This window comes from Cetorhinus maximus, chromosome 18 (genome assembly GCF_964194155.1).
Source record: "Cetorhinus maximus chromosome 18, sCetMax3.hap1.1, whole genome shotgun sequence".
Taxonomy (NCBI): Eukaryota; Metazoa; Chordata; class Chondrichthyes; order Lamniformes; family Cetorhinidae; genus Cetorhinus; species Cetorhinus maximus.
The window spans coordinates 49,086,401-49,110,885 of NC_135896.1; the positions used below are offsets into that span (position 1 = coordinate 49,086,401).

General features: G+C 42.8%; 1 protein-coding gene across 2 annotated transcripts in view; it reads left to right on the forward strand.

Moving 5' to 3' along the window:
* Window positions 1–24,485, forward strand: part of LOC144693157 (E3 ubiquitin-protein ligase pellino homolog 2) — a 213,015-nt gene that overhangs the window by 104,572 nt on the left and 83,958 nt on the right. For both annotated transcript variants that reach the window (XM_078562682.1, XM_078562681.1), the window contains one exon: window positions 9,407–9,536. In XM_078562682.1, the coding sequence (XP_078418808.1) occupies window positions 9,407–9,536 (130 nt within the window). The remainder of the gene's footprint in view (window positions 1–9,406; window positions 9,537–24,485) is intronic.

The window sequence follows — 24,485 nt, forward strand, 5'->3', positions numbered from 1 at the left end:
TCTGAGTAGACCAATTGTCCCTGAAGATAGGGAGTGTAAATATTGAAATTATATGACCTGGTGTGGTGGCAGTGAAAACTCTGGAACAGTTGTGTTCCAGATCTTAATTTGATTGTAGACAGTGGTGGAAACAGAATTTAAAGGAAATTTCAAAAGGTTATTGGACATATATACTTGCAGGGTTATGGTAAAAGAGCTGGCTCAGGCATGACTTGGCCAAGTGGCGGCCTCCTGTGCTGTAAGACACTATGGCCTAGATTTTGTGGTAGTATTGACAATGAAACTGTTTGCAGTCATTACTCCTTTGAAATTGATGGCAACTCCTGGAGTCTGCAGACATGCAGTTAAGCCTGGAAACTAGAAGTTTCTGTCAATGATCTTGCACTTCACCATAGGATGTGCTGTTGAAGTTCCCACAGATGACAATCCATTGGAAATCACTGAACTTGACGAACTTTGCTTCACACTGATAAACTCCTGTTTTATAAAAAAAAATCTTGTTTAATGAGGTAAATGGGTTTTGAATAGGATATTAAGTTGTAACTGCACAACAACTTGATATGATAACCTGCTGTTGTATTTGTGTGATATTGGATTTTTCCATTCCAATAAATTCCATAGTTTTTATTTTTTTTTAAGTTGAAAGATCACAAAAACTTTAAGTATCAATCATTTATTTTGCTTAATAAAATCTAATTAAAAGCGAATAATGATCGGGGCATTTTACCTTCTGGTTTGCTGTCAAAGAATTCTTGAATATGATTGGCTGCAATGTGGCTTGATGATATCAGTGTTACTGGAGCTGCCCTTGGACTTGCTGCCAGATTCAAATTAATACTGGGAATGGTGAAATCTGTGTCATATAAAGTGCTAGATGTTTGTGGGCAGCTTTCTTTGAGGTCAGCAGTGAGCACCATTGCTTTGCTGCTGACAGCAAAATCTGGGCCATTGATTCTAAGTGGAGGTGGGAGAGGCAGCAAATGAGCTGATGAGAAGAATGTTAGGATAAAAATCAATTCATTACAGAATGGAATGAATTATTAAAAATTGACTTGCACCTTTTTAGATTTTTAAATTTTTGAAAATATATATATTCTAACCATTTCCAAGAAATGACCACTGCAGGACTGTTTGTTATTGGAAGGGCACTGTTTGAGTGAAAACTTCATTGTGAGTAAGTGAAGTACTGCCGGTGACAAAGTTAAATGATTCCTATTGATAGCGTTTGTGTTAGATCTGACTGCTACTGTGTTTTCACCATTGCTGGTCTATTTGGACCTATTCTCTGACATTGGGAAAAGCCCTGCCAGGATAAGTCAAAAAGCACCATGGGACATTTGCTACATTAAAGTTGCTTTATAAATGCAGGTTGCTGTTGTAACAATGCTAGTGCGCAGAATTGTTCTTTTTGTAAGCATTGGGACCTTGGTGGGTTTGGAACTGAAGTGCTAAATACAGAACACTTTATAAGTTGAGTTCTGTTGGTAGTTTATAATGAGAGGTGACACATATGTCCAATAATGTAAGAACGTCTTTCAGATTGATTTACAGTATTCTCACTGGTGAGTTAGAAAATTTTGGGTTTGAGTATTGTGCCAGGAATGAGCACTCAAAACCTAACAGTATTCCAGTGCAGCATCGGAGTGTGTGATAGGTCAATTTCAACCCAACTCACTGGGTAGGAAACCCATCGGATCAAGTGGAATGCTGATTTTTACACCCCACTCAATGGTGCCAATATTGATCTATCCCACCTGTCAGGAAGTTGACGGGATTAGGTGAAATATTGGTTTTACACTCAGTCTGATTTTATTCCCATTGAAGTCAATGGGTAATATTGAGCAGGATGTAAAAATCAGTGTTCCACCTGATCTGGTGGTTTCTCACATGTTGAGCTAAATCCATCCATAGTGTATGAAGTGTTGTTTTGTTCAGTTATTTAACCAAACCTGTATATCAGTACGTTAAATGTATCTTCAAATCATGCTGTGGGGCTTTTTAAGAACAGCGTAAGTTCTCCTGCCATTCTACGCATGCCAGATTAACTTTTTTTGCTGCTCATGAGATTTTTTTAGTGTACAGAATAGCTGCTACCCATTTACTTTTCATAACTGTTACTGTACTTAAGTTCATTCTTTGATATCTTTTTGAAAGAGATGATGAGGTGCTATATAAATATAAGTCTCTTTTTAAAACCATAAGCAGTCAATTTTCCTAATTATGAAGAGAAGTGCTAACTGTGGTCCAACTACCGTTTGAAATTGACTTCTGGCACTGTGGGTAGAGAAATTAGTACTGTAACTATCTATCAAGGAAACCACTCATTTCTCCCAATGAAGCCTACTTAGTTTTGGACTTTTACGATGGTTCATGGAGAGAAACGTGTTTAGCGACAATTAATAATAGAACATTGCAGATACCTTTTTAAAGGTAAGAATTTTGTGAACAGGCACTTTAAAACAAAGGAATAATATAACATTCATTCAGCTGAGATATTTTTATTTGCATAGCGAGTATCATGAAAAGAGACCGTTCACAATAAACCTGTGTAGATATTTCAAGGGCTGCTCAGTTTTACCAAAAATACTTGCTTCATTTAGAATAGCCAGGGTGCACTGATGCTGAAGAAACTATCAAATACTAGTTTTTTCAGAAAATATGACACCATTATTTGTCAGGTATTTCTCCAAGTATAACTTATTCTACAAAAATTTGTTGTGATTCTTCAGGAGTGCCTCACTTACAGGATGCACTGATTTTTCCACAACAATTGAAAACTTATTAAATACATGTCAAAATAGCTTCAGCATGCAATGCTGCAACTCACCAAGGCTCCCTCCACAGCACCTCCTGACACCTGCAGTCACCAGTGCCAAGAAGAACAAAGGCAGCTGGAGCAAGGGAACACTACCACTTGCATGTTCCTCTCCAAGTCTTAGACTATCCCACATGGAAGTATACCAGTGACTCATTGTCACTGTATCAAAATCCTGAAACTGTCTCCCTAATGGCAGTGTGAGTGTAGCAACATCATGTGGTCTGCAAATGATTCAAGAAGGGAGGTTATCACTTTCTCAAGTACATTTAGGGACAATAAATGCTGACCTTACCAGTGTGGCCCACACTTTATGAATAGAAAGAAAAAAAGTTCCTTATTCCTTCATACCACTGTTACACCTGTTTTGCAAATTAATTCTAGCCTCTAGGTATGCCTGCACTGTCTTCCTTTTGCAACCTTCTAAATGGCAGGATCTGCCACCTTCATTTATCTCTCTTAGCTTCCTATCCAAGGATCAAATGGACTAATACAGCTTGGGGTGCATGCTAGCATTAAAATAATTTGAAGTTTGTATAGGAATTGTTGGGAAAACACAGAAGGCCAGGCAGCACCACTGAGGAGTGATAGCCCCAAACTTCGAGGCGTGTTTGGCGTGATGGGGTAGGATGGAGTTGTGGAAGTATGGGTTTCTTGAATGTTTCTTAAGTTTTGTTCTGTAGGTTTCTTGCCTGACAGCAAGTCTGACAGTATAACCCTGTGGTATAACACTGCAGCTGAACTGGGTCTATGAGGTGGTGGTGTTGAGGTTGTTCGGTGGGGGGGTGGGGGTGTGGAGGTTGTGGTGGGTGGAAGGGAATATGATTGCAGGGGGCTAGTAGATGGTGGTGAAGGTGTGTGAAAGAAGAAATCATTGGTAGTGGGGTGAGTTTACAGGATTAGCTGTTGGGCCTGAAGGAAAAGTCTTCCTCCTGGCTCACAAGCAGCACAGTATACATACTTGGCTTATGAATTTTACCCTTCTTGCCTTTTACTAGGGTCATCTGAGACTTCATGGGGTGGTTATCCCTGACTTTTTACGAGTCATCCCGGTCCCATGCTCAGGGTTACAAGTCAAGGCCAGCGGTGGAACCATCAATTTTTCGTGGTGACAGCAGAAGAGCTAGAACCTTGAGGGACAATGGCTGCTTACAGGCAGAGAATCATTTGGGAAAATGACTCGTGTTTCCTTTAAGCACGTGAGGAAGGCAATGAGAAACCACCTCTTGTGTTCTTTTTCCTAGTCCAAAGCTCATTGAGATTGAAAATGGGAGGCTCTGAGGAGCAACTGCAGAGGAAACTGCAATACCATTAGGTGTGGAGAGATGAGCAGAGGGCCTGCCCTTATGCAGATCACTATTACCTACTTCCAGTTAAAATTAAGGCACGTAGCCTCCTTAAGATTTCAGTGACTGACCTGCTTCCTGCGAGCGGACTGCTCACTCTCCCCTCATCCAGCTTCATAAAACCAGATGCAGTCTGATTCGAGGTGGGCTGTGGTTCTCGTTTCAGTTTTTGTAACTTTTTAACCTCCCAACCTGAACAAAATTGAACCATTTTTGTGGAATAAAATCATGCTCAACAACACTTCAGACCAATGATTTTTCATACATAACACTGTTTCTGTCGTCTTAGATGCTGTCTGACATGCTGTTTTTTTTCCCCCCCAGCATTTTCTGTTTCTAATTCAGATTTTCAGCTTCTGCATTTGAAGTATGCTGATGTGTAGTCACTGCAGTGATGTGAGCAGATCAAAGCTCTGCAGCTCTGTCACATCCAATTGAGTATCATGGTGGACAATTAAACAATTGTTAAATTGTCGGCTCCACGAATGTTAAATTGGATGCTCCACAGATATCCTCATCCTTTGATAAGGAAGGCAAACATGGGAAAAAGACAAGGCTGATGTATCTACAACAATCTTCAGCCAAAAGTGCTGAGTGGATGACCCATCTCTGCCTCCTCCTGAGGTCCCCAGCATTGCTGATGCCAGTCTTCGGTCAACTTGATTCCCTCCATGTGATATCAAGAAATGGCTGAAGGCATTGGATATATGCAAAGGCTCTGGGCTTTGACAACATCCGGGCAGTAGTAATGAAGACTTGTGCTCCAGAACTAGCTGTTCTCCCTCTCTCCCTCTCTCTCTCTCTCTCTCTCTCTCGCTCTCTCTCTCTCTCTGTCTTTCCCCCCCTCCCCCTCCCCCCCCAGCCCGGGCCAAGCTGTTTCAGTACAGCTACAACACTGGCATCTACCTGACAATGTGGAAAATTGCGTAGGTATGTTCTGCTTACAAAAAAAGGACAAATCCAATGCGGCCAATTATCAGTCTATCCTTGGTCTCTGCAAAGTGATGGAACTTGTCACCGAATGTGCACTCAAGTAACACTTGCACTGTTTGGATTCCACCATGCTCACTTGGCTCGTGACCTCATTACAGACTTGGCCCAAACAAGGACAAAAGAGCTGAACTTGAGGTGAGGTGAGTGACTGCCCTTCACATCAAGGCAGCATTTGACTGAGTCTGGCATCAAAGAGCCCTAGCAAAACTGAAGTCAGTGGGAAGGGGAGGAACTCTCCATTTGTTAGTCATATTTAGTACAAAGGAAGATGGTTGTTGCTGTTGGAGGCCAGTCATCTCTACCTCAGGACATCGCTGCAGCAGTTCCTCAGGGTAGTGTCCTAGGCCTAACCATCTTAAGCTGCTTCATAATGAACTTTGTTCCAAAATAAGGGCAGAAGTGGGGATGCTCAGTGGTTGTGCAGTGTTCAGTACCATTCACAACTCCTCAGATACTGAAGCAGTCTGTGCTTGCATTCAGTAAGACCTGGACAACATTCGGGCTTGGGCTGAGTGACTTATGATCTGACTGAGTACAATGATCCCCGTAAAGACCAGTAGTTTTTTTAAAAAAAAAAGCGAACTTCCAGTTGCTAGCTGAAAGGATGACACAACAAGGTTTTATATTTTAAGACTTTTACTGTAACTGCCAGACTGAAAGCACTATTGACTAAATACTTTTGTGGGCAATTTATACCTTCAACTACAGAACACAACTTTCCTGTTTACTTTTAATACAGCTGGAAAAATCCACTTTACAGGAACATTTTACACAGTCCCCTAAGTAGTAATTTGATTTTCCCAGATCCACTCCGAAGTGACTCTTATCTCCCAAGAGTTTACTTCTGTTCCTTTCCTTTCCCCGCTTGGCAACCTTTAACCCCAGAACTGTACATTATGGTGATGATTTTTCATGCAACTTCTCCTTCTAACACAAGCCAGGCAAATCTTCCAGCCTCATTTCAAATCCTCATGAGTTTGGCCTTTTCAATCAGAGTGTGAGCTCCCAGCCTCATTCCTGCATGGTGAACCAGATAGACTCAGCCTCCAACTTCTCCCCCTCTCCTGGATCTTAGGAGAGAACCCAACTCTTTTACCTTGGAAGTAAATGGGCAGTTTAAAGCCTAACTTTTACAACCTCACATTCTCAACACCTTTGGAGATTAAAAGCAAAAAACTGTGCATGCTGGAAATCCAAAACAAAAATAAAAATACCTGGAAAAACTCAGCAGGTCTGACAGCATCTGCGGAGAGGGACACAGTTAACGTTTCGAGTCCGTATGACTCTGTTGAAGAGTCATGCAGACTCAAAATGTTAACTGTGTTCCTTTGGAGATTAGCAGTCTAACCACAGTAAACACTGCTGCTGCCATTGCCTCCTGGGTCAGAGGCACCTTACGCTTCTATCAAAAATGACCCAGGCATCCCTTTAATCTCACTCAGGCTTGCTGTCAGGCAGACTGCCGAACAGGTCACAACATACCCCCACCCCAACCCATCGCACCCAATCCCTCATTCTACCTCAAATTAAAGACACAGCCCTAAAATACAACAATCTTATAAACCCTCATATTTGTAACATTATCTCCAAGAGAAAACCTAACTATCTCCCCATTACTTTCAACTGCATCACTATTGCTGAAACCCCCTCCATTAACATCCTGGGAGTTACCATGGACCAGAAACTGGACCAACTGTATAAATCCTGTGGCTACAAGAGTGGGTCAGAGGCTAGGAATTCTACAGCGAGCAACTTGCCTTCTGGCTTCCCAAAGTCTGCCCAATGTCCAGAAGGCGCAAGTCAGGAGTGTGATGGAATACTCTCCATTTACCTGGATGAGTGCAGTTCCAGCAACACTCAAACTCAACATCATCCAGGACAAAGCAGCCTGCTTGATAAGCACCCCATCCACTTTAAACATTTTCTCCCTCTGCCACCAGCACCCAGTAGCAGCAGTGTGTACCATCAACAACATACATTCAGCAACTCGCCAAGGCTGCTTCAACAGTATATTCCAAACCCTTAACTTTTACCACCTAGAAAGACAACAGCAGATGCATGGGCACACCACCACTTGCATGTTCCCTCCAAGTCACTTAGTATTCTGACTTGGATCTACTTCGCAGTTCCTTCACCGTCATTGGGTCAAAATCCTGGCACTTGTACCTTAATAGCATTGTGAGTGTATCTATACCACATGGACTGCAGTGGGAATGGGCGAGTCAGATTCTTTGGAGCAGCAGCAGCTCTAGTCAAAGATTCTGTCTGTGTCTCACCAGCTTTTCTCCCCTTTCGCCCTACCATTGATTTTTGGTGGGCTTTTGAAAGTTAATTCGCCTGCCACTCCAATGTATTTTGAACCCTGCTGTTAGGTACGAGTTAGTGAGTTAAGTTGTTTAACTATATGGGACAGCTATCACCAATTTTGGTACAAGCCCCCCATTTGATATTAAGGGGCATTTTTCAGGGCTTGATCGGTGCCAGGTCTGTCCGGTTTTATTCCTTTTCAACTTTCCTGCAACAGTTTGGTACAACTGAGTGACTTTCTAGGCTGCTCAGTGGGCATTTGAGACAACCACATTGCTGTAGGCCTGGAGTCACACGTAGGCCAGACCAGGTAAGGACAGCAGATTTCCTTCCCTAAAGGACATTAGTGAACCTGATGGGTTTTTATGACAATCAATAGTTTCATGGTCACCCTTATTGAGACTATTGATTAATTGAATTTATTAATTAACTGAATTTAAATTCTGCCAGAATTGGACTTGAACCCAATACATTAGCCTGGGCCTCTGGATTATTGGTCCAGTGACATTACCACAACGTCACCATCTCCTCTAGGTTTTGGGAGAAAAAATGAATGGGAGTATGCTTAATGGAAGGGTCCTTAAGTGTCTAGATTAATAACAATTTCTAGGGGTAATGATTTATCAATTCCTGAATGAGTGAATGTAGGTAGTAAAGTAATTAAAAAATCAATAGATTTTTTAGCTTTATAAATAGTGGTATCGTGTACATGAGTAAAGGAAGAATGAATTTGTACAAATATTGCTTAGACCACAGTTATGAGTACTGTATATGGTTTGAGCATCCTTTTTATGGAAAGGGCATTTAGGCCATAATTTGTGTGCAGCTTAGATTCACCAGGTTGATTTCAGGGAAGAGTGAATAGTCCAAAGAAAGACACTCCCCGTTCTACTTTTTTTTTCATCCAAGAATTCCTCTATACTTTACAGGATCTTGAGGGTTCCTTTACTTTACTTCTCCTGGGACCTAAGCCAACGTGTATGCCACTACTTTCAGGAATTCGCTTTGATTCTCCTCAGTGTTCCCATTATTCTCCAAGATGTAAGATTTCTTAGGGTCCTTCCACTAGCATTCAGCTAGGCGATCTTCCATCTCCCCTTAAGCACCTCGTGATTGTGGACTCCCCATATGAGCATGAGCCTCACTGCACTCTTGTTTAGTGACTCCACATCAGAAAGCACCCTTGTTTTCTGATAGCCCTCTGATACTGGCCTACAGCTCCTTGCAGTTTCAAAGCTGCTTACAGGCTGACTTAACTGCCTTCTGTGAGAAATCTCACAGATAAAAACCCAAAACAAAATGGTACCTGCATAACCTACTTCTGTAACAATGTTGCACACCTGGGATGTTCCAGATCGAAACTTAAATTAATTATTGCCAACTTTAAACTTGCCTCTTGATCCAAAAAGTATAGGGATACTTTAAGGCATTCTTTTGTTTACCAATTGCTTTCAAACCCTTCTTTGATCTAGGGAAATGCATGAATAATTTATATCTCTAATTGGGACATCTGCAATCTTACCAGAATCACTGGCTCCATAACAAAGTTAACAGAGGACAACCTGTTGTTTATTGTTTTAACATATCCAACTTTAACCCCTTCAAGTAAACGTCGACCACACTGGATTGTAATTATCTTGGCATTTACCAATTTATCAAACCCAACATTTTCTATTTATCTTTCATTTAAAAATTCAATCCCTCAAACTAAAAATTATGCTTCTAAAACGCATGAATTATAAAATTAAATATTTGTAACAATGGTATGGTGCCGATGTGAAGAGGTTATTCTTTTGCGATGTCTTACTGCGTTTCAGTGCATAATTTGCTCCTGCATCTTTGAAACAAGTTTATTGATCAGAAACATTTATAATTGTAGAATATGGGCAAATTGTTGCATATTTTGATGACAGAAATTTTATTGCAGCTTCCTTTTTACTCACAGATACAACGGTTCCCTTCCAAATGGTGACAGAGGACGCAGGAAAAGCAGATTTGCCCTTTACAAACGACCCAAACCTAATGGAGTCAAGCCCAGTACAGTGCATGTTATTTCCACTCCGCAGGCTTCCAAGGTATGTGGTTAAGTTTATTGGTTGGGATAACCATTATTTATAATCACAGTAGAGTTTGTACCACTTGAGCTTCCTTGTTGGCCTAATTTCTTCTCCCTCAATTATTTTTTCTTTTGACTGACATAAGTAGGGTGAACAGATTTTCAAAAGGCAAAACTGGGACACATTGAAAGGCCTTGGGACAGCAATGCTCTGTGATGACTGACAAGCTGGGTGACCAATGACATGAGTCTGGGGGAGGGGCATCTGAAGGTCATGTGATGCCATCCCCTGGACTATGTCCAGCCAGAGTTGGCAACCCTATTAAGACACCCAGTTTTTGAAAACGGCAGTTAGGAGCTACAGACTTGTCTCAATGACATGTCTAACTCATTTTTTAAAAAAAAAATTGAACTAAAGCTTTGTTTATCACAAGATCCCAGACAGAATCCTCTATTCCACTCTAATTTTACTGTGCAATGCACAATAGTAAGACAAATCTCAATTTTAAAAAGCCTTGTTTATTTTCATTTGCTCACTGGGTTCTAATAATAGACGCTTTCAGCTAGAAGCTGGATTTTAAATTAGCAAACATACCTCAAGTGTGGAAGATTTTGTTTGCACCCAGAGCTACAAGTAGGAAAGCATGAAATCTTCCAATGAAAAGATTGTTCGAATGTGCCATGGCTCAACTGAGCTTGCCTGCCACCTTCCTCAGTGCTGATTGATGGTTTACCAATGGATGCCATCTGGCTACCACCTCAACTGCGGCTTGCAGATGGCGGATACTGCTGTCAATCTTCTGTCGTCACGCAGAGGCTGAATCCCTTCTGGTTCCTAAGTGGTTCCAGGGGTTAATTACAGGAGGTTATTACTCCATGACTTCCTATGAGTTATCCCCAGTAACTCCTATAAGTTAACTAGTGCTTCCTATAAATCAGTGCCTCCCTTTCTGGCCTCCATCTTTGTCCTGCTGGCCTCCGACTCTTTCCTGCTCTGCAATTCTTCCCTGATGGCCGCCTCCAAGGACAGCTTGATTGACCAATTGGAGTGTTCTGATGGAATGGCCAATCAGGGCACAAAAACCAGGGTAGCAAAAAGCTGTCCAATGCTGAGGAGAAGGATTTATTTTTCTGCGAATGCGGGAGTATCCAGTGTGTTGGCGCAGCAGCTTAGTGGTTGGGGAGGGGGCAGCATTTCAATTCCCAAGGTGCAGAACAGCCTAGTGTGAGAAGGTTTTTTTTTGTGCCTGCCGACAGGAAATTGAACATGAGCTGGGTTTGAAGGGAGGGCACTAGGGGAGGCTGAAAACCTGGATATTTGTGCAATCTGGAGAAAACTGTCAGGATACTAGGACGTTTAATGAAAACCCAGGACTGTCCTGGCAAAACCAGGACATCTGGTCACTCTAGACATAAGTATTTCAGGGATATTTTTAAATGATATGCAGTCCCAAGCACAAGGCAATAAGACAAATAAAATTTAATGACTTACTGTATTGATATGTTGGTTTCGTGAGTTTGCTAGACTCAGCAAAAATTAGTGCTTCAATTTGGTTTACTGGCATTGCAAATTGAATTTTGAACATAAAATTCTATTGTTATGTTGTTTTTAGAGAAGATGAATAATCTCACTTATGTTCTCGTGCATCGCCCACAGCTGAAAGTGAGTGTGGGTGGACTGCTAGTTGCAGACCTTTGCCTATCCTGCAACTGAATCAGGCCAAAGGGTGCATAAAAGTGAAGCCTAGAAGTACTTTCTATTCATTTATTTGTGAAGGTGCCCAGCTTTTGCTCAGTGCCTTGTTACATCTATGGTTAAGGTTGCAAATTAATGTGTCACCTCTACATCAGCTTTTACTTGATGTAATGTAACTTCTGCGTCACTAAGGTTAATGTTACTGTAATTTCAAGTCAGTCTGTCGTGATTTGAGTTTTGGCAAATAATTTCTTAACTATTTGATCTTCACACTAGCTGCATATAACTGTGCCAATGTTAAGCCATCTTTTTAACTTATTGAAAATGGTTAAATAATATCCTACGGCCTGCGTTGATATTTTTGATGCTTAAAAACTCTAGAAGGACATTGGGTTGTTTCTTAATATCAACACTTTCTTTGGCATTCTACGCTGGTATAGGGTAACTTGCATTGACTGAGCTCAGGTTTGCCTGAGTCCAACAAGTTGGTGCTACACTATGCCTCACGAATACTTAAGAATTAGTTTCAACTTTACTACAGTTTTTGTTGCAGCCAGCAGCTTTACAATGTTAGCATTGCTTCATATTAGTGTCCAGTGATAGTGTGTATGGATGTCTGTATAACGGGGCATTTAGTGAAAAACCAGGACTGACCTGGCAGAACTGGGGCACCTGGTCAGCCTAGACATAAGTATTTCTGGAATATTTTTAAATGATATTGCCTTGTGCTTGGGACTGCATCCAACACCCATGGTCAAGTTGACCACCCAATAGACACATGGTAAAGTTTCTTCTATTCTGAGTAATGAGAGTCCCAATGATCATCATGTCAGTGTTAAAATACTTGAACCCATCCTGCCTTGCACCCAACCCCTTGTTTCTTCCCTGCCTCAATTGTGACAAATCTCTTTCTCATTCATCACTTCCCATTCCCTGGTCTTTTCTGATCCCTTTCTTCCTTGCCACTCCTGGTTTGTGGCCTGATGCCTGCTTACTCACCACCTGATGTGGTTGGCCAGAACTGGGAAACGGAGACAAAAAAGTTAAATCAGGTCCTGCTATTAAATTAAAGGACCTGAGGGAACCATGTTCTTATGGGTTTCCGAGCACCGTTTCCGAGAAATATTGGACAGCTTGAGACATTGATAGAAGTGGTGCAAGAGATTCATAGTTGTGTAGTGACCAAGGTCACTTTACCTCATCCTTTCTTCCCACACCCCTTTCCTTCCCCCATTTGGTTAATATCTATTTTACAGGATTATTCCACCCTCCTCCACGTCTTATATTTTCTGCCATGTGTTTTCATTCATTAGAGATTAGATGGAAACTACTCATTTATTTTACTTGGGAATCTTAACAGTCTTAAACTTTCTTTCAAGGTATGAACATTTGTTCCATCCAACACTTATTCTATCTCTGCTTCCACCACCCTTGTAGGCATCAAGTTCTTGTCACTGCCACTCGCTGCATTAAAAAGTTCTTCACATGCCCCCCAAACCACACCCCCCCGGGAATAATGTTATGTTTGATCGTGATTCAATCATATTTCATGTCGCTAGGATTTCAGCACTTCAAGCCCCAAAATCATGAAGTTCTGGTGGTTATGGATCTGTTAGACTTGATGGTAATTGAGGGAGCAATTTTGGTTAATCAATTAAAAGTATCAACCAAGTTTCATATTACACAATAATGAAATAGATTGTAACAAATCTAGGCACTTGAACCAGTGTGTTATTTTATTCATTCATGGAATGTGGGCTTCACTGGCTGAGCCAGCATTTATTGCCCATCCCTAGTTGCCCTTGAGAAGGTGGTGGTGAGCTGCCTTCTTGAACCGCTGCAATCCATGTGGCGTGGGAACACCCACAATGCTGTTAGGAAGGGAGTTCCAGGATTTTGACCCAGCGACAGTGAAGGAATGGCGATATATTTCCAAGCCAGGATGGTGAGTGACTTGGAGAGGAACTTCTAGGTGGTGGTGTTCCTGTCTATCTGCTGCCCTTGTGTTTCTAGATGGTAGTGGCTGTGGGTTTGGAGGGTGCTATCAAAGGAGCCTTGGTGAATTCTTGCAGTGCATCTTGTAGATTGTGGACAGGCTTTGGGCAGTCAGGAGGTGAGTTACTTGTTGCACTATTCCTAACCTGCTCTTGTAGCCACAGTATTTATATGGCTAGCCTAGTTCAGTTTCTGATCAATGGTAACCCCCAGAATGTTGATAGTGGGGGATTCAGTGATAGTAATGCCATTGAACAACAAGGGCCAATGGTTGGATTCTCTCTTGTTGGAGATGGTCATTGCCTGACATTTGTGTGGTACAAATGTTACTTGTCACTTGTCAGTCCAAGTCTGAATATTGTCCAGGCCTTGCTGCATTTGGACACAGACTGCTTCAGTATCTGAGGAGCTGTGAATGGTGCTGAACATTGTGCGAACATCCCCACTTCTGACCTTATGTTGGAAGGAAGGTTATTGATGAAGCAGCTGAAGATGGTTGGGCCGAGAACACTACCCTGAGGAACTCCTGCAGTGATGTCCTGGAGCTGAGATGACTGACCTCCAACAACCACAACCATCTCCCTGTCTCCAATCAGTGGAGAGTTTTCCCTCTGATTCCCATTGACTCCAGTTTTGCTAGGGCCCCTTGATGCCACACTCTGTCAAATGCTGCCTTGATGTCAAGGGCAGTCACTCCCACTTCACCTCGGATGTTCAGCTCTTTTGTCCATGTTTGAACCAAGGCTGTAATGAGGTCAGGAGCTGAATGCCCCTGGTGGAACTCAAACTGGGCGTCAGTGAGCAGGTTATTGCTAAGCAAGTGCCTCTTGACAGCACTGTTGATGACCCCTTCCATTACTTTACTGATGATTTGAGAGTAGACTGATGGGGTGGTAATTGGTTGGGTTGGATTTTTCCTGCTTTTTGTGTACAGGACACACCTGGGCAATTTTCCACATAGCCAGGTAGATGCCAGCTTTGTAGCTGTACTGGAACAGAATAGGGGCATGGCAATTTCTGGAGCACAAGTCTTCAGTATTATTGCGGGAATATTGTCAGGGCCCATAGCCTTTGCAGCATCCAGTACCTTCAGCCGTTTCTTGATATCAAGTGGAGTGAATCAAATTGGCTGAAAACTGGCATCTGTGATGCTGGGGACCTCCAGAGGAGGTCGAGATGGATCATCCACTTGGCACTTCTGGCTGAAGATTGTAGCAAATGCTTCAGCCATATCTTTTGCACTGATTTGCTGGGCTCCTCCACCACTGAGGATGGGGATATTTGTTGACCCGCCTCCCCCAGTGAGTTGTTTAATTGTCCACCACCATTCATGCCTGGATGTGGCAGGACTACAGAGCTTAGATCTGATCTGTTGGTTGTGGGATCACTTATCCCTGGCTGTCACTTGCTGCTTATGCTATTGGCATGCAAGTAGTCCTGTTATAGCTTCACCAGGTTGACGCCTCATGTTTAGGTATGCCTGGTGCTGTTCCTGGTATGCCCTCCTGCACACTTCATTGAACCAGGGTTGATCCCCTGACTTGATGGTAATGGTAGAGTGGGGGATATGCCAGGCCATATGGTTACAAATTGTGTTCGAGTCCAATGCTGCTGATGGCCCATAGCATCTCATGGATGCCCAGTCTTGAGTTGCTAGTTCTGTTCACCATTTAGCATGGTGGTAGTGCCACACAACACGATGGAAGGCATTCTCAATGTGAATCCAGGACTTCGTCTCCACAACACTCTGCAGTGGTCGCACCTACCGATATTGTCATGGACCTGTTGACTGACTAAGTCCATTGATAGTACTTATCAATGCTTTTCCTAATTTTAATCTGTGGTCAGCAAAACTTGCAACTATAGTTGAGGTCAGACGCAAACTCCATTGGGTGAAATGTCCTCCCCTGTGGTGAGTTTGGCAGGAGGGGCAGAGGGCATTTCATCAGGTGGAAGAGTTGTGGGTGGGTACCCCAGTTTAAGCCAGTGGATGGCCTTCCTGCCCCGTCACCAATTGAGGCCATTACATGGGCAATTAATTCCTGTTGCCACTGGTTTTAACCTAGTGGGGGAGGGGGGCTGTGCTTGCCATGCAGGTAGCATAACAAGCAAGCCCGTGCAACATTGCTTACAGGCTTCTGAGGTGGGTTCCTCATTCAAAAGCACCTCCTGGTTGAGGGAATTGATATCAAGAAGGTGAGGGAGAGGCATGAGGTGTGGGCAGTAGTGCTGCTGAGAGCCATCCCCACCCCTCTCTTGCTGTTTCCCCTGCGAGCCCCGGTCCCCCCACACCCCTCAGCATCTGTGGGCTGCCATCCAGCGATGATGCTAGGCCTCGAGTGTATTCTCATCAGTTAGAGTCCTTGCGTTATTAAGTACCAACCTTAAATTTCTGCAAGAACTTTAATTTGCTTTAACAGCACAAATGTAGCAATTTCTTGAAATTTATGGGGATGTTAACATTGAGCTCCCTTTTTCATAAGGCTAACAGTTTGTGATGTACCTCAACACTCGATGCATCCCTTTCTCCTCACAAATTGGATTATTTACACAATAATAATGGTGTGTGCATTAAACTCATCATTTACCTAGCATATTCTGGCCATTAGTGTCTGATGGTGGTGAAATGACACTGGTTGTATTTTTAAAAATATATCTGCATAAAATGTGACTAAGGTTGTGTTCATCTTGAAATAAAAAAAGGATTTAGTTTATCTATATTGCAGATTAAGTTAGTTATTGTTTAATTTCTTGATTAGTGGGTAGCCTAAAGCACTTTTAATTCCAAACTCCCTTTCCTGTAAGTTTACTGTTTCAAAAAAGAACTGATTTTCACTTGCATATTGATTGCACTTAGGAACGTAGGAACAGGAATAAGCAATTCAGCCCCTTGAGCCTGTTCTGTCATTTGGTGAGATCGGGCTAGATTTTCATCTTCACAGTGGGTACATATAAGCGTTCGAATTAGGAGCAGGAGTAGGCCACTTGGCCCCTCAAGCCTGCTCTGCCATTCAATAATTTCATGGCTGATCTGATTGTAACCTCAACCCCACGTTCCTGCCTATCCCAATAACCTTTCAATCCCTTGTTAATCAAGAATCTATCTAGCTCTGCCTTAAAAATATTCAAAGGCTTTGCTTTCACTTGCCTTTTGAGGAAGAGAGTTCCAAAGACTTACCGACCCTCTGAGAGAGAACGTTTCTCCTCATCTCTGTCCTAAATTATTTTTAAACAGTAACCCCAAATTACAGATTCTCCCACGAAAAAACACCCTCTCCACAGCCACCCTGTCAAGACCCCTCAGGATCTTAGAGGTTTCAATCAAGTAGTGGGAGTTTGGAAATTTCCCAGTTCGACGCTCTCACCTCAGGAGAAAGTGTCCGCGAAGGCGGAATTTTCGTTCCAAGGGGTGGGCGTGTGCTGGCGTCGGGCCTGCCTCCCCCACAGAGTTTGGAGACAGCCATGGGCTGCTGGGTGCAGAGGCAGGCTATTTAAAAGGCCTTAGTGTTTTGAGACTCCGCAGTTAAAATAAAAACAGGTAAAGCCCTCTGGCTCTCTCACCTCATACAACACATGCTATTGTGACTAGGGTTCATTAGGTTCTACACGAGTGTATAGTAGGTGAATGGGCATGGAAATGGGATAGCTTGGCATGGAGAGTATGAGAGACCTTGGGGGAGTATGGCTTGGGATGGGCATGCATTTTGAATTAGCCTTTCAAAATGCTCCCCCATCCAGACTATGGTTCACGATACCTCTGAGAAGTTGTGAACCATGGGTCTTGGCCTGACTCCATGAAAATTGCGGAAGACTGGGGCATGCCTATCCCCGCAATGGTGTCAGCCAGGTCGGGAGTGCAGTCTGCAGGCTCACAACCCAAACCAGCCTGCACCCTTAAAGAGCACTGCTGAAAATCTGAAACACCAGGAATGGCGCTGGGAATACTGGAATTGGGCCTCGGCTGCCATTTCGCCCCCCCCCCACCCCCCAGAGTCTTCCCAACTCGATGAAAATCCAGCCCATCATGGCTGATCTATATCTTAACTCCATCCACTTGCCTTGGCTTCAAATCACTTCGACTCAAGTTTAACAATTACTTATTGAGCTAATATCCACTGCTTTTTTGTAGGAAGGGGTTCCATATTTTGTGTGAAGTGTTCCCTAACTGCCACCCTGGATGCCTTGGTCCTGATTTTAAGATTATGTCCCCTTGTCCCAGAAACCCCCACCAGCATGGAAAGGTTTTCTCTTGTCTTCTGTATTCATTCTTCTCAATCTAAAATCTCCACTAAATCACAGCATAACCTTCTATATTCCCCAGAATACTAGCCTGGCTTATGTGATTATTCTTCATAATTTAACCCTTGGAGCCCTGGTAACATTCTGGCGAATCTGTGCTTCATTCCTTTCAAGGCCATCTTCCTTTCTAAGATGTGATGGCCAGCACCATACACAGTACTCCAAATGTGGTTTAACCATGGCTTTGTATAGCTCTAGTGAAACTTCTTCCTCTTTATATTCCACCCTTTTTAGGTATGAAAGGTAATATTCTTGTAGCCGTTTTGATTACTTTTTTGTATCTGTTACATTTTAGATTTTGCAAAATGTCTCAGAAAAGAATGAAATAGTTATTTGACATAAAATGAACTAATTTACAGCTGATGTTATCTGCATTAGCATTCATTTCAGTGTGGATGTTTTGTGTGTATTTGTATTGTTTTAGAAGTAATAAGGATTACAGTAATGGCATCTTTATTGTGTTATGAGTTCCTATTTCCATTGTTATAACTGTAACATTGTTTTACTCTTAGTACTTTTTAATTTTAGTTAGTCTTATTTCTGGAGTTTTACTTTTACCTATAAGCTTCACGAATCCACCGGCCTTCTGTCACTTAATTTCACTGGGTCAAAACCCTGGAACTTCCTCCCTAACAGCACTGTGGATGTAGCTACAGCACAAGGACTGCAGTGGCTCAAGAGGCTGTCTCACCACTGCCTTCTTCGGGGCAATTAAGGGTGGGAATTAAATGACATTGCAAGCCATGTCCACATTCCCTGAATGAATTGTTAAAAAAGTTGTCACTATCTCTTATCAGATGCCTTCTGTAGTGTACCCTTTGCCTGCCCTGTGCAACGACAATAGAAAAGATTCACCTCACCCCCCCAACCTGCTGTTTCACATCAGCTTTCCATTGCCTCAGTCCTATCCCTTGCCTCAATAACTCCTCCCTTCCTCCAGAAAACGCTCACCTAGTGTTCCCTTGCGTCCCTCTTCCATCTTGGTACTCTTGCTTCTCCAGGCCTTCGTACCAAATCCAAATATGTCAAGTACATTTTATGTACTTTTTTTTGTTCCTTTTGTATTTTTTGAATTTGATGGCAGTCTCAAACGATTGGCTAATCTCTGGTAGCAGAGGTTGACTTGAGGTTGTCGTTGGACTTGTGAATTTGGATAACCCCCTCAGTCCATTTTTTTTCTTCTGCAATTGTTGCCCATCCTAATTGTCGATTGGTAGGCTATTTTAGAGAGCAGTTAAGAGTCGACCACATTGCTATGGATTTGGAGTCACATGTAGGCCAGACTGGGTAAGAATGGCAGATTTCCTTTCCCAAAAGACATTAGTGACCCAGATAGGTTTTTACAACAATCAATGGTACTTTCATGGTGACCGTTATGGAGACAAGTTTTCAATTCCAGATTTATTAATAGAATTTAAATTCTGCCATCTGCTGTGCTGGGATTGGAACCTGTGTTCCCAGAGCATTAGCCTGGGCCTCTGTATTACAAGTCCAGTGACATTACCATGATCCCACCGTCTTCCCCCAGTTGACACTATTCAAAATTAATGTTCTAATTTTTCCACAGTTTGCACATCCTTTTTCCACTGTGACATCTGGTCTCACAAGACATCTGAAAAGAGCACCTCTTCTCTTGGCCTCTGCAGATTTCAACACTGCTTTTCCAATTTCTGTTTAATATAGCTGCCATAGCCATTAACAAGGACTTATCAAGTTGATCCTTGCATTTGATGCCTTTATTCTTTCAACACAGGCTGGGAGGAATCTATAGAGTAATACTGAAAATGGATTTTTGGGTCCATTTGCAATTGCAAACTGATTTAGTCACCAGTTTAACCTTGAGGAAAATGTGGATGTAACAGCTTTTGCAGGAAAGGCTGAAATTTTTTTCTGTGTGCTTTTTATTCCACAATATTCTTTCCTCTCCCACCTTTTTGTTTTGATGGAATTAGCTGCTTGCCCTCTGGCACTTTAATCAAATGACTTTGACAGTGAATGTCAACAATTCAGTTGCAGGGATTATCATAACCAGGTCTAGTATATTTGTCAGAGCAGCAGGAAGGGCCTATGGATGAGATTCAGGGAGCTGGAACCCTGATCCATTTCCTTGCCCTATCTCATGGGCATTGATTTTTTTTTTAACGCCACCCTATCCACCTGAGATCTGCTCAACCAGCATCTGTAATCACATTTAGGATCATTCTTGTCTGTATGGATCAGCTAATCATTGACACAAGAGACTAATATTTTATTAAATTGCTGTCACTCTTTTTCCTCCTCCTACCTCCTAATGGCTGTACTAACCTGCACCAGGGGTTTACTGGTGGCAAAATACTCTTTAAAATCTCTGCTTTTCTTTCTCCTCTCTTCTCTCTTACCCATTCAAAAGAATAAAGCTTGGAAAACTGATTTTGACCAAGACACTGCCAAGAAAATGACACACTGGTTAATTTTTTCAACTGTGCATGTTCAGCTTTCTGAGATTCTCCTACCTGCATTTTGTAATGTCATTAATATTTACGGTTTCTTTTTAATCATACTGCTGCTGAGACTCACTTTTAGCACTTACTATAATAGGTCCATATACACCTATGAGAAATGTTGCACAGGAAATAACCTACTGATCATCTAGCCTTCTCAAACAGTTGTGGTGCCTTGTGCCTGGAAGCCATGTAATGCCCTGGAAGTGGCAAAAAAATCAAATAAAAACTTGTATATAAAAGAAACAGTCAATTAGGAGAAATAAATCTGGAAAAGTGTTCTCTGGCTACCTTAGGCAGTTGAAAATTATTCCAGGACACCACAGGCCCCAAGTAGCATTCCCTTGTATGAGGAGATCTCTGCTGCAGTTAGGAAACTCACTTAAAGGCTCAGTTTACTAAAATATATTTGCAGGGTAACTGTTTGGCAGTCAGTCATGAGGAAACTTCAGAGACCAAGGGCTGGACTTTTAGGTCCTGATGGTGAGCAAAGAGGTGGGCAGATGTGGAATTTTATGCTATCAGCTGGCATGCCAAGTTGCTGGCACTATCTTGTGCCTGGGCCATTTTTCCAGAGGTGGGATGTGGGCAGTAGGGCTACCCACACAAGTGGCAGTTGCTAATTAAGGCCCGTAAAAGACCTAATGAGGCTTTATTTCCAGTTTGCCTCCAGGTCCCTGAGGCATTGGGGACTAGCCCAGCTGCCTGGAAGTAGCTGCCCAGTGGTAGAGTGGGGCGGCCAGCACTCTGGGCAGGATTTTGAGGCTCTCCCCGCCTGGGTTTTCCCCCTCAACAATAGTGGCCCGGCTGCTGAGTCTTTTTTTTATTTTAAAGCTTAAAAATTTGGAGAGAGGGCATCTTCATCTTGCTCCAGTTCTGATGAAAGGTCACAGACCTGAAGTGTTAACTTTGTTACCCTCTCCACAGATGCTTCCAGATTTGTTGAGTATTTTCAGCTTTTTCAGTTCTTATTCAAAATTCCAGCATTTGGAGTGTTTTGCTTTTGTACTGAAACATTGATTTCTGTGGTAGATGCAGTAAGTTAGTAAATTTTACTAACGGTAACAACCACTGTAAAGGATTTAAGTAAACTTGAAAATTGCATAATTTAGGGTCCCAAGTTAAATAAGAGCAAATAAAATAATTTATTTCGCTATAATTTCTAAATTAAAAGTTTGGATTTTAAATCTTTTCTGCCCAGATATTGGCATAATTTTGCCTGCTGAGCTGCACTTTAAGTTCCATGCTGGTCACCATGTTAAATAGGATATGCTACTGTTTTGATGCTGTAGGTTTGTGCGCATTATTTTCCAAAATTTTTTAAAAGGCAGTTTATTTTTCCAGTAGTTGCAAAGAAATTAGAATAGCTGCAAGGCTTCCATGGAGCAAATATTTATAAAGTTGAGTGCTACAACTTGTAGAGGTATATAAACACAAGGGACATTTATCATTTGTCATTAATGGGTTTGGCACTGCAAATAAATTTGGCATATACTTGGGGCAAGCCTAGGATTCTGATTCTGATTCTGATCTATAATGCTTGCATGAGTCTATTGGTAACAAATAGTTGAACCCCTTACCTTTTCCTCAGAACCTGACCCTAACTTATGATTTGCTATTGTAGCATTTGATCTGAAAGCTTAAAAGAACGTGAAATTGAGTGTCTCAGTGGATGCATTGTATACATTGATTTCATTTGCTTTATCGTCTGTTGGGTGTTTAGAATTGAATATCTGACACATTCCAGCTCTAATAAAAGGCCTTAAATTTTATTTTATTTTCCTTCACTGCGAAGAATTTTTCTTCACGGTACCACCACTTTTTCTTTACGGTCGTGATTTTTGCCATACTTTTCTTGCATAATGGTGAATCCCACTCAAAGTACTTCCTGTGGATTGTGTTAGTCTCCTGAAGGCCAAAAAAGGCACTATATAAATGTAAGTGTATGTGTTTATTCTCTAGGATGGGCAACTAATTTGTCGTATAAGTTATTTACCAATCTTGGTAGTTCTGTTCTTGGGCAGCATCATAACCCAGGTGACTACTGGAGAGAGGCTTCTACTTTGGGAATGAACAATAAATAACACTATCAACGACTTGAGTTAAAAATTGGCCTGCACATGCTTTGCGCATGGGTCTTGCGAGTTGTGATCCACTCATTCCATTGAGGGAGGCAACACAGAAACTTTACCCAACTTGTATTGTGCCGTTGCGCACAACCTGCGAAGCTAGGATGTGTTCAGCTCCCTCCTTAAAGGGAGCTGTACTGACGGAAAGGAAGCTGCTGCTGAATGTTAGTACCAGTTGCCTAAAATTAGAAACAAAGAAAATGGATTACAAGGACAAAAAGAGGATACCCAGGTTCACAGAGGCAGCACTGGAGGCCTTCGTCATGGAAGTACTCAGGAGGAGAGAGATCATGTGTTCGTGGAGGCTAGGAGGCCATTAAGAATGGCCTTTAAGAGTCTGGCACTATTGCCAGATCTTGTGCCAATCAGTGAATGCATTTTCAAAGGACATCTCCATTCCGCTCGAACAATCTCGCTCGCTACTCAGTGCTCCATCACTCACCCATCAGTCTCTAGCAGTCAGGACTTGGGCCTTATATTCAGACACTACACCTTACCCTCTCACACCTTTCAATTATGCCAGCCTCTCACTTACCTCTCACCACCTCTTCATACCTGCAGTTATTCAGCCATGGCAATCACACCATCCAAACACAGTGCGACACAATTAGTGACATTATTCCCTCCCTTGTCGGAAAGGTTACACAAAATAGAAGCGAACAGGGGACAAGCATGCCTGCATTCCCTGAAACCTGCGGAGGAGGTGATGTTCTGCATCATGGGCACCGCTCCAACATCGCTCATTGCTCCCGGCATTGCCAAGAACATTGAGGGTGATGCTGTGTTTTTGCCTCAACTTCCACCTCCCCTTCACCCTGGTATCTGGCATGAAGTGCAAGCTGCAGCTGGTGTAACCTCTTGCTTTCTGCCCACCCTGCCCTCACCTTGGCCCTTTCCTTCTGATTTTCTGCTTTCAGATACCCAAGAAATGCTGCTTGCTCAGGCACAGCAACTTCAGAAGGAAGAGTGAAACCAGCAGCACATCACTGGTGAAGAAGCACCATAATTTGCTCTTACACTTGAGTCGCCAGCTTACCATGTAAACTTTAAAGGCTAGTATAGAGTTGGGATCAGTGTGTGGTGAGTCACTGGGCTGTTGCCAGGCCAAGGAGGAAGGATAGCTTGTGTACCAGCTTACCAGAGGGTGAGGTCACAGGCAAGTTCTGCTAACGGTTTGTGATGAGGACTTCATTGTGGCAGCATACAGGAGAGCTTTGAACATTTGTACTGAGGTGCTTGGTGCATTGGGAGGCTTGCCAGACAGCCTTCTGTCACTATAAAGGAACATGAAGGAGCTTGGCTGCAACGTGATGGAGGACATCGCAGAGTTTGAAGCCCGCCCTTTCCAGTGTGGGAGTGGTGGCCAGCTTGATAGCACTTGTATATGCAGCCGTGATGCAGCGTTCGTTGGTCACTATCTCAGCTTCCACCGTAGCACAGGCAAAAACCTTGCGACATCTCTTTGCAGCACTGGGAGCTCAGACAGAGGTCATGAGATCCATTCTTGCTATGATATCGGCTCAGATTGCTGCCAAAGGGATTTGTAGGGTCTTGGCAGTCAAGCAACTTGTCGTCCTCAAGATTTCTAGGATTGGTGAGGTGCTGCCTCTTGGGAGTTGTAATAGAACCATAGAGCTTGAACCCACTGCCCCCTCTCAAGATGAAAGTATTCATGCTCCCACCACTGTCACCACCAGTGAGTGCCTTGCTGTTGCCTCTCAGTCAGCCAGCCAACCCCAACTGCTACTGCCTTGCCAGGGGGTGCAGTCCAAAGCTGGGCCCTCAAGGCCCAGAGCTGATTGGGATGTCCTGCAAGGACATCTGCAGTCAACCCCAGTGAAAGTCAGCAGCCTTCCATTAGTCAACTGCAGCCACTGGGGTAGCACTGCATAGGAGAGCTAGGACAGTCACAAGCACCCATATGTTGGACACTGAGCAAATACCTTAGGGTATATTGTTAATTTCTGTTTGCATAAGTGGATGTAATTTTGAATAAAGACCTTATGGTAAGATTACCAATGGTGTCTTTCATTGCAGGATCTTGACCAAGAGGAAGCTATGATAGGTCATCCTATATGAATGGTAAGGTGGGGAATGTTGGAGCCAATGTTCTAAAGTTAAGTTCTCCTATGGAAAATTGAGTCCTAGAAGCTGCTTTTGGACAGCATGTCCAACGGAAAGGCTTCCTAGATTAATTCTCCCTGACCCTTTTTGTTCCTCCCTTCCTCCTCCTCCTCCTCCTCCCTGTAGCTTCTGGATGACTGGTGGCAATGGCTGTGCCTTCATGATGGGCAGTGTTGTGGAGGACACAGCAGACCACAACGAACTTCAGGGTGAAAAAATGGAGGCTCTTCTGAGTGGTCAATACA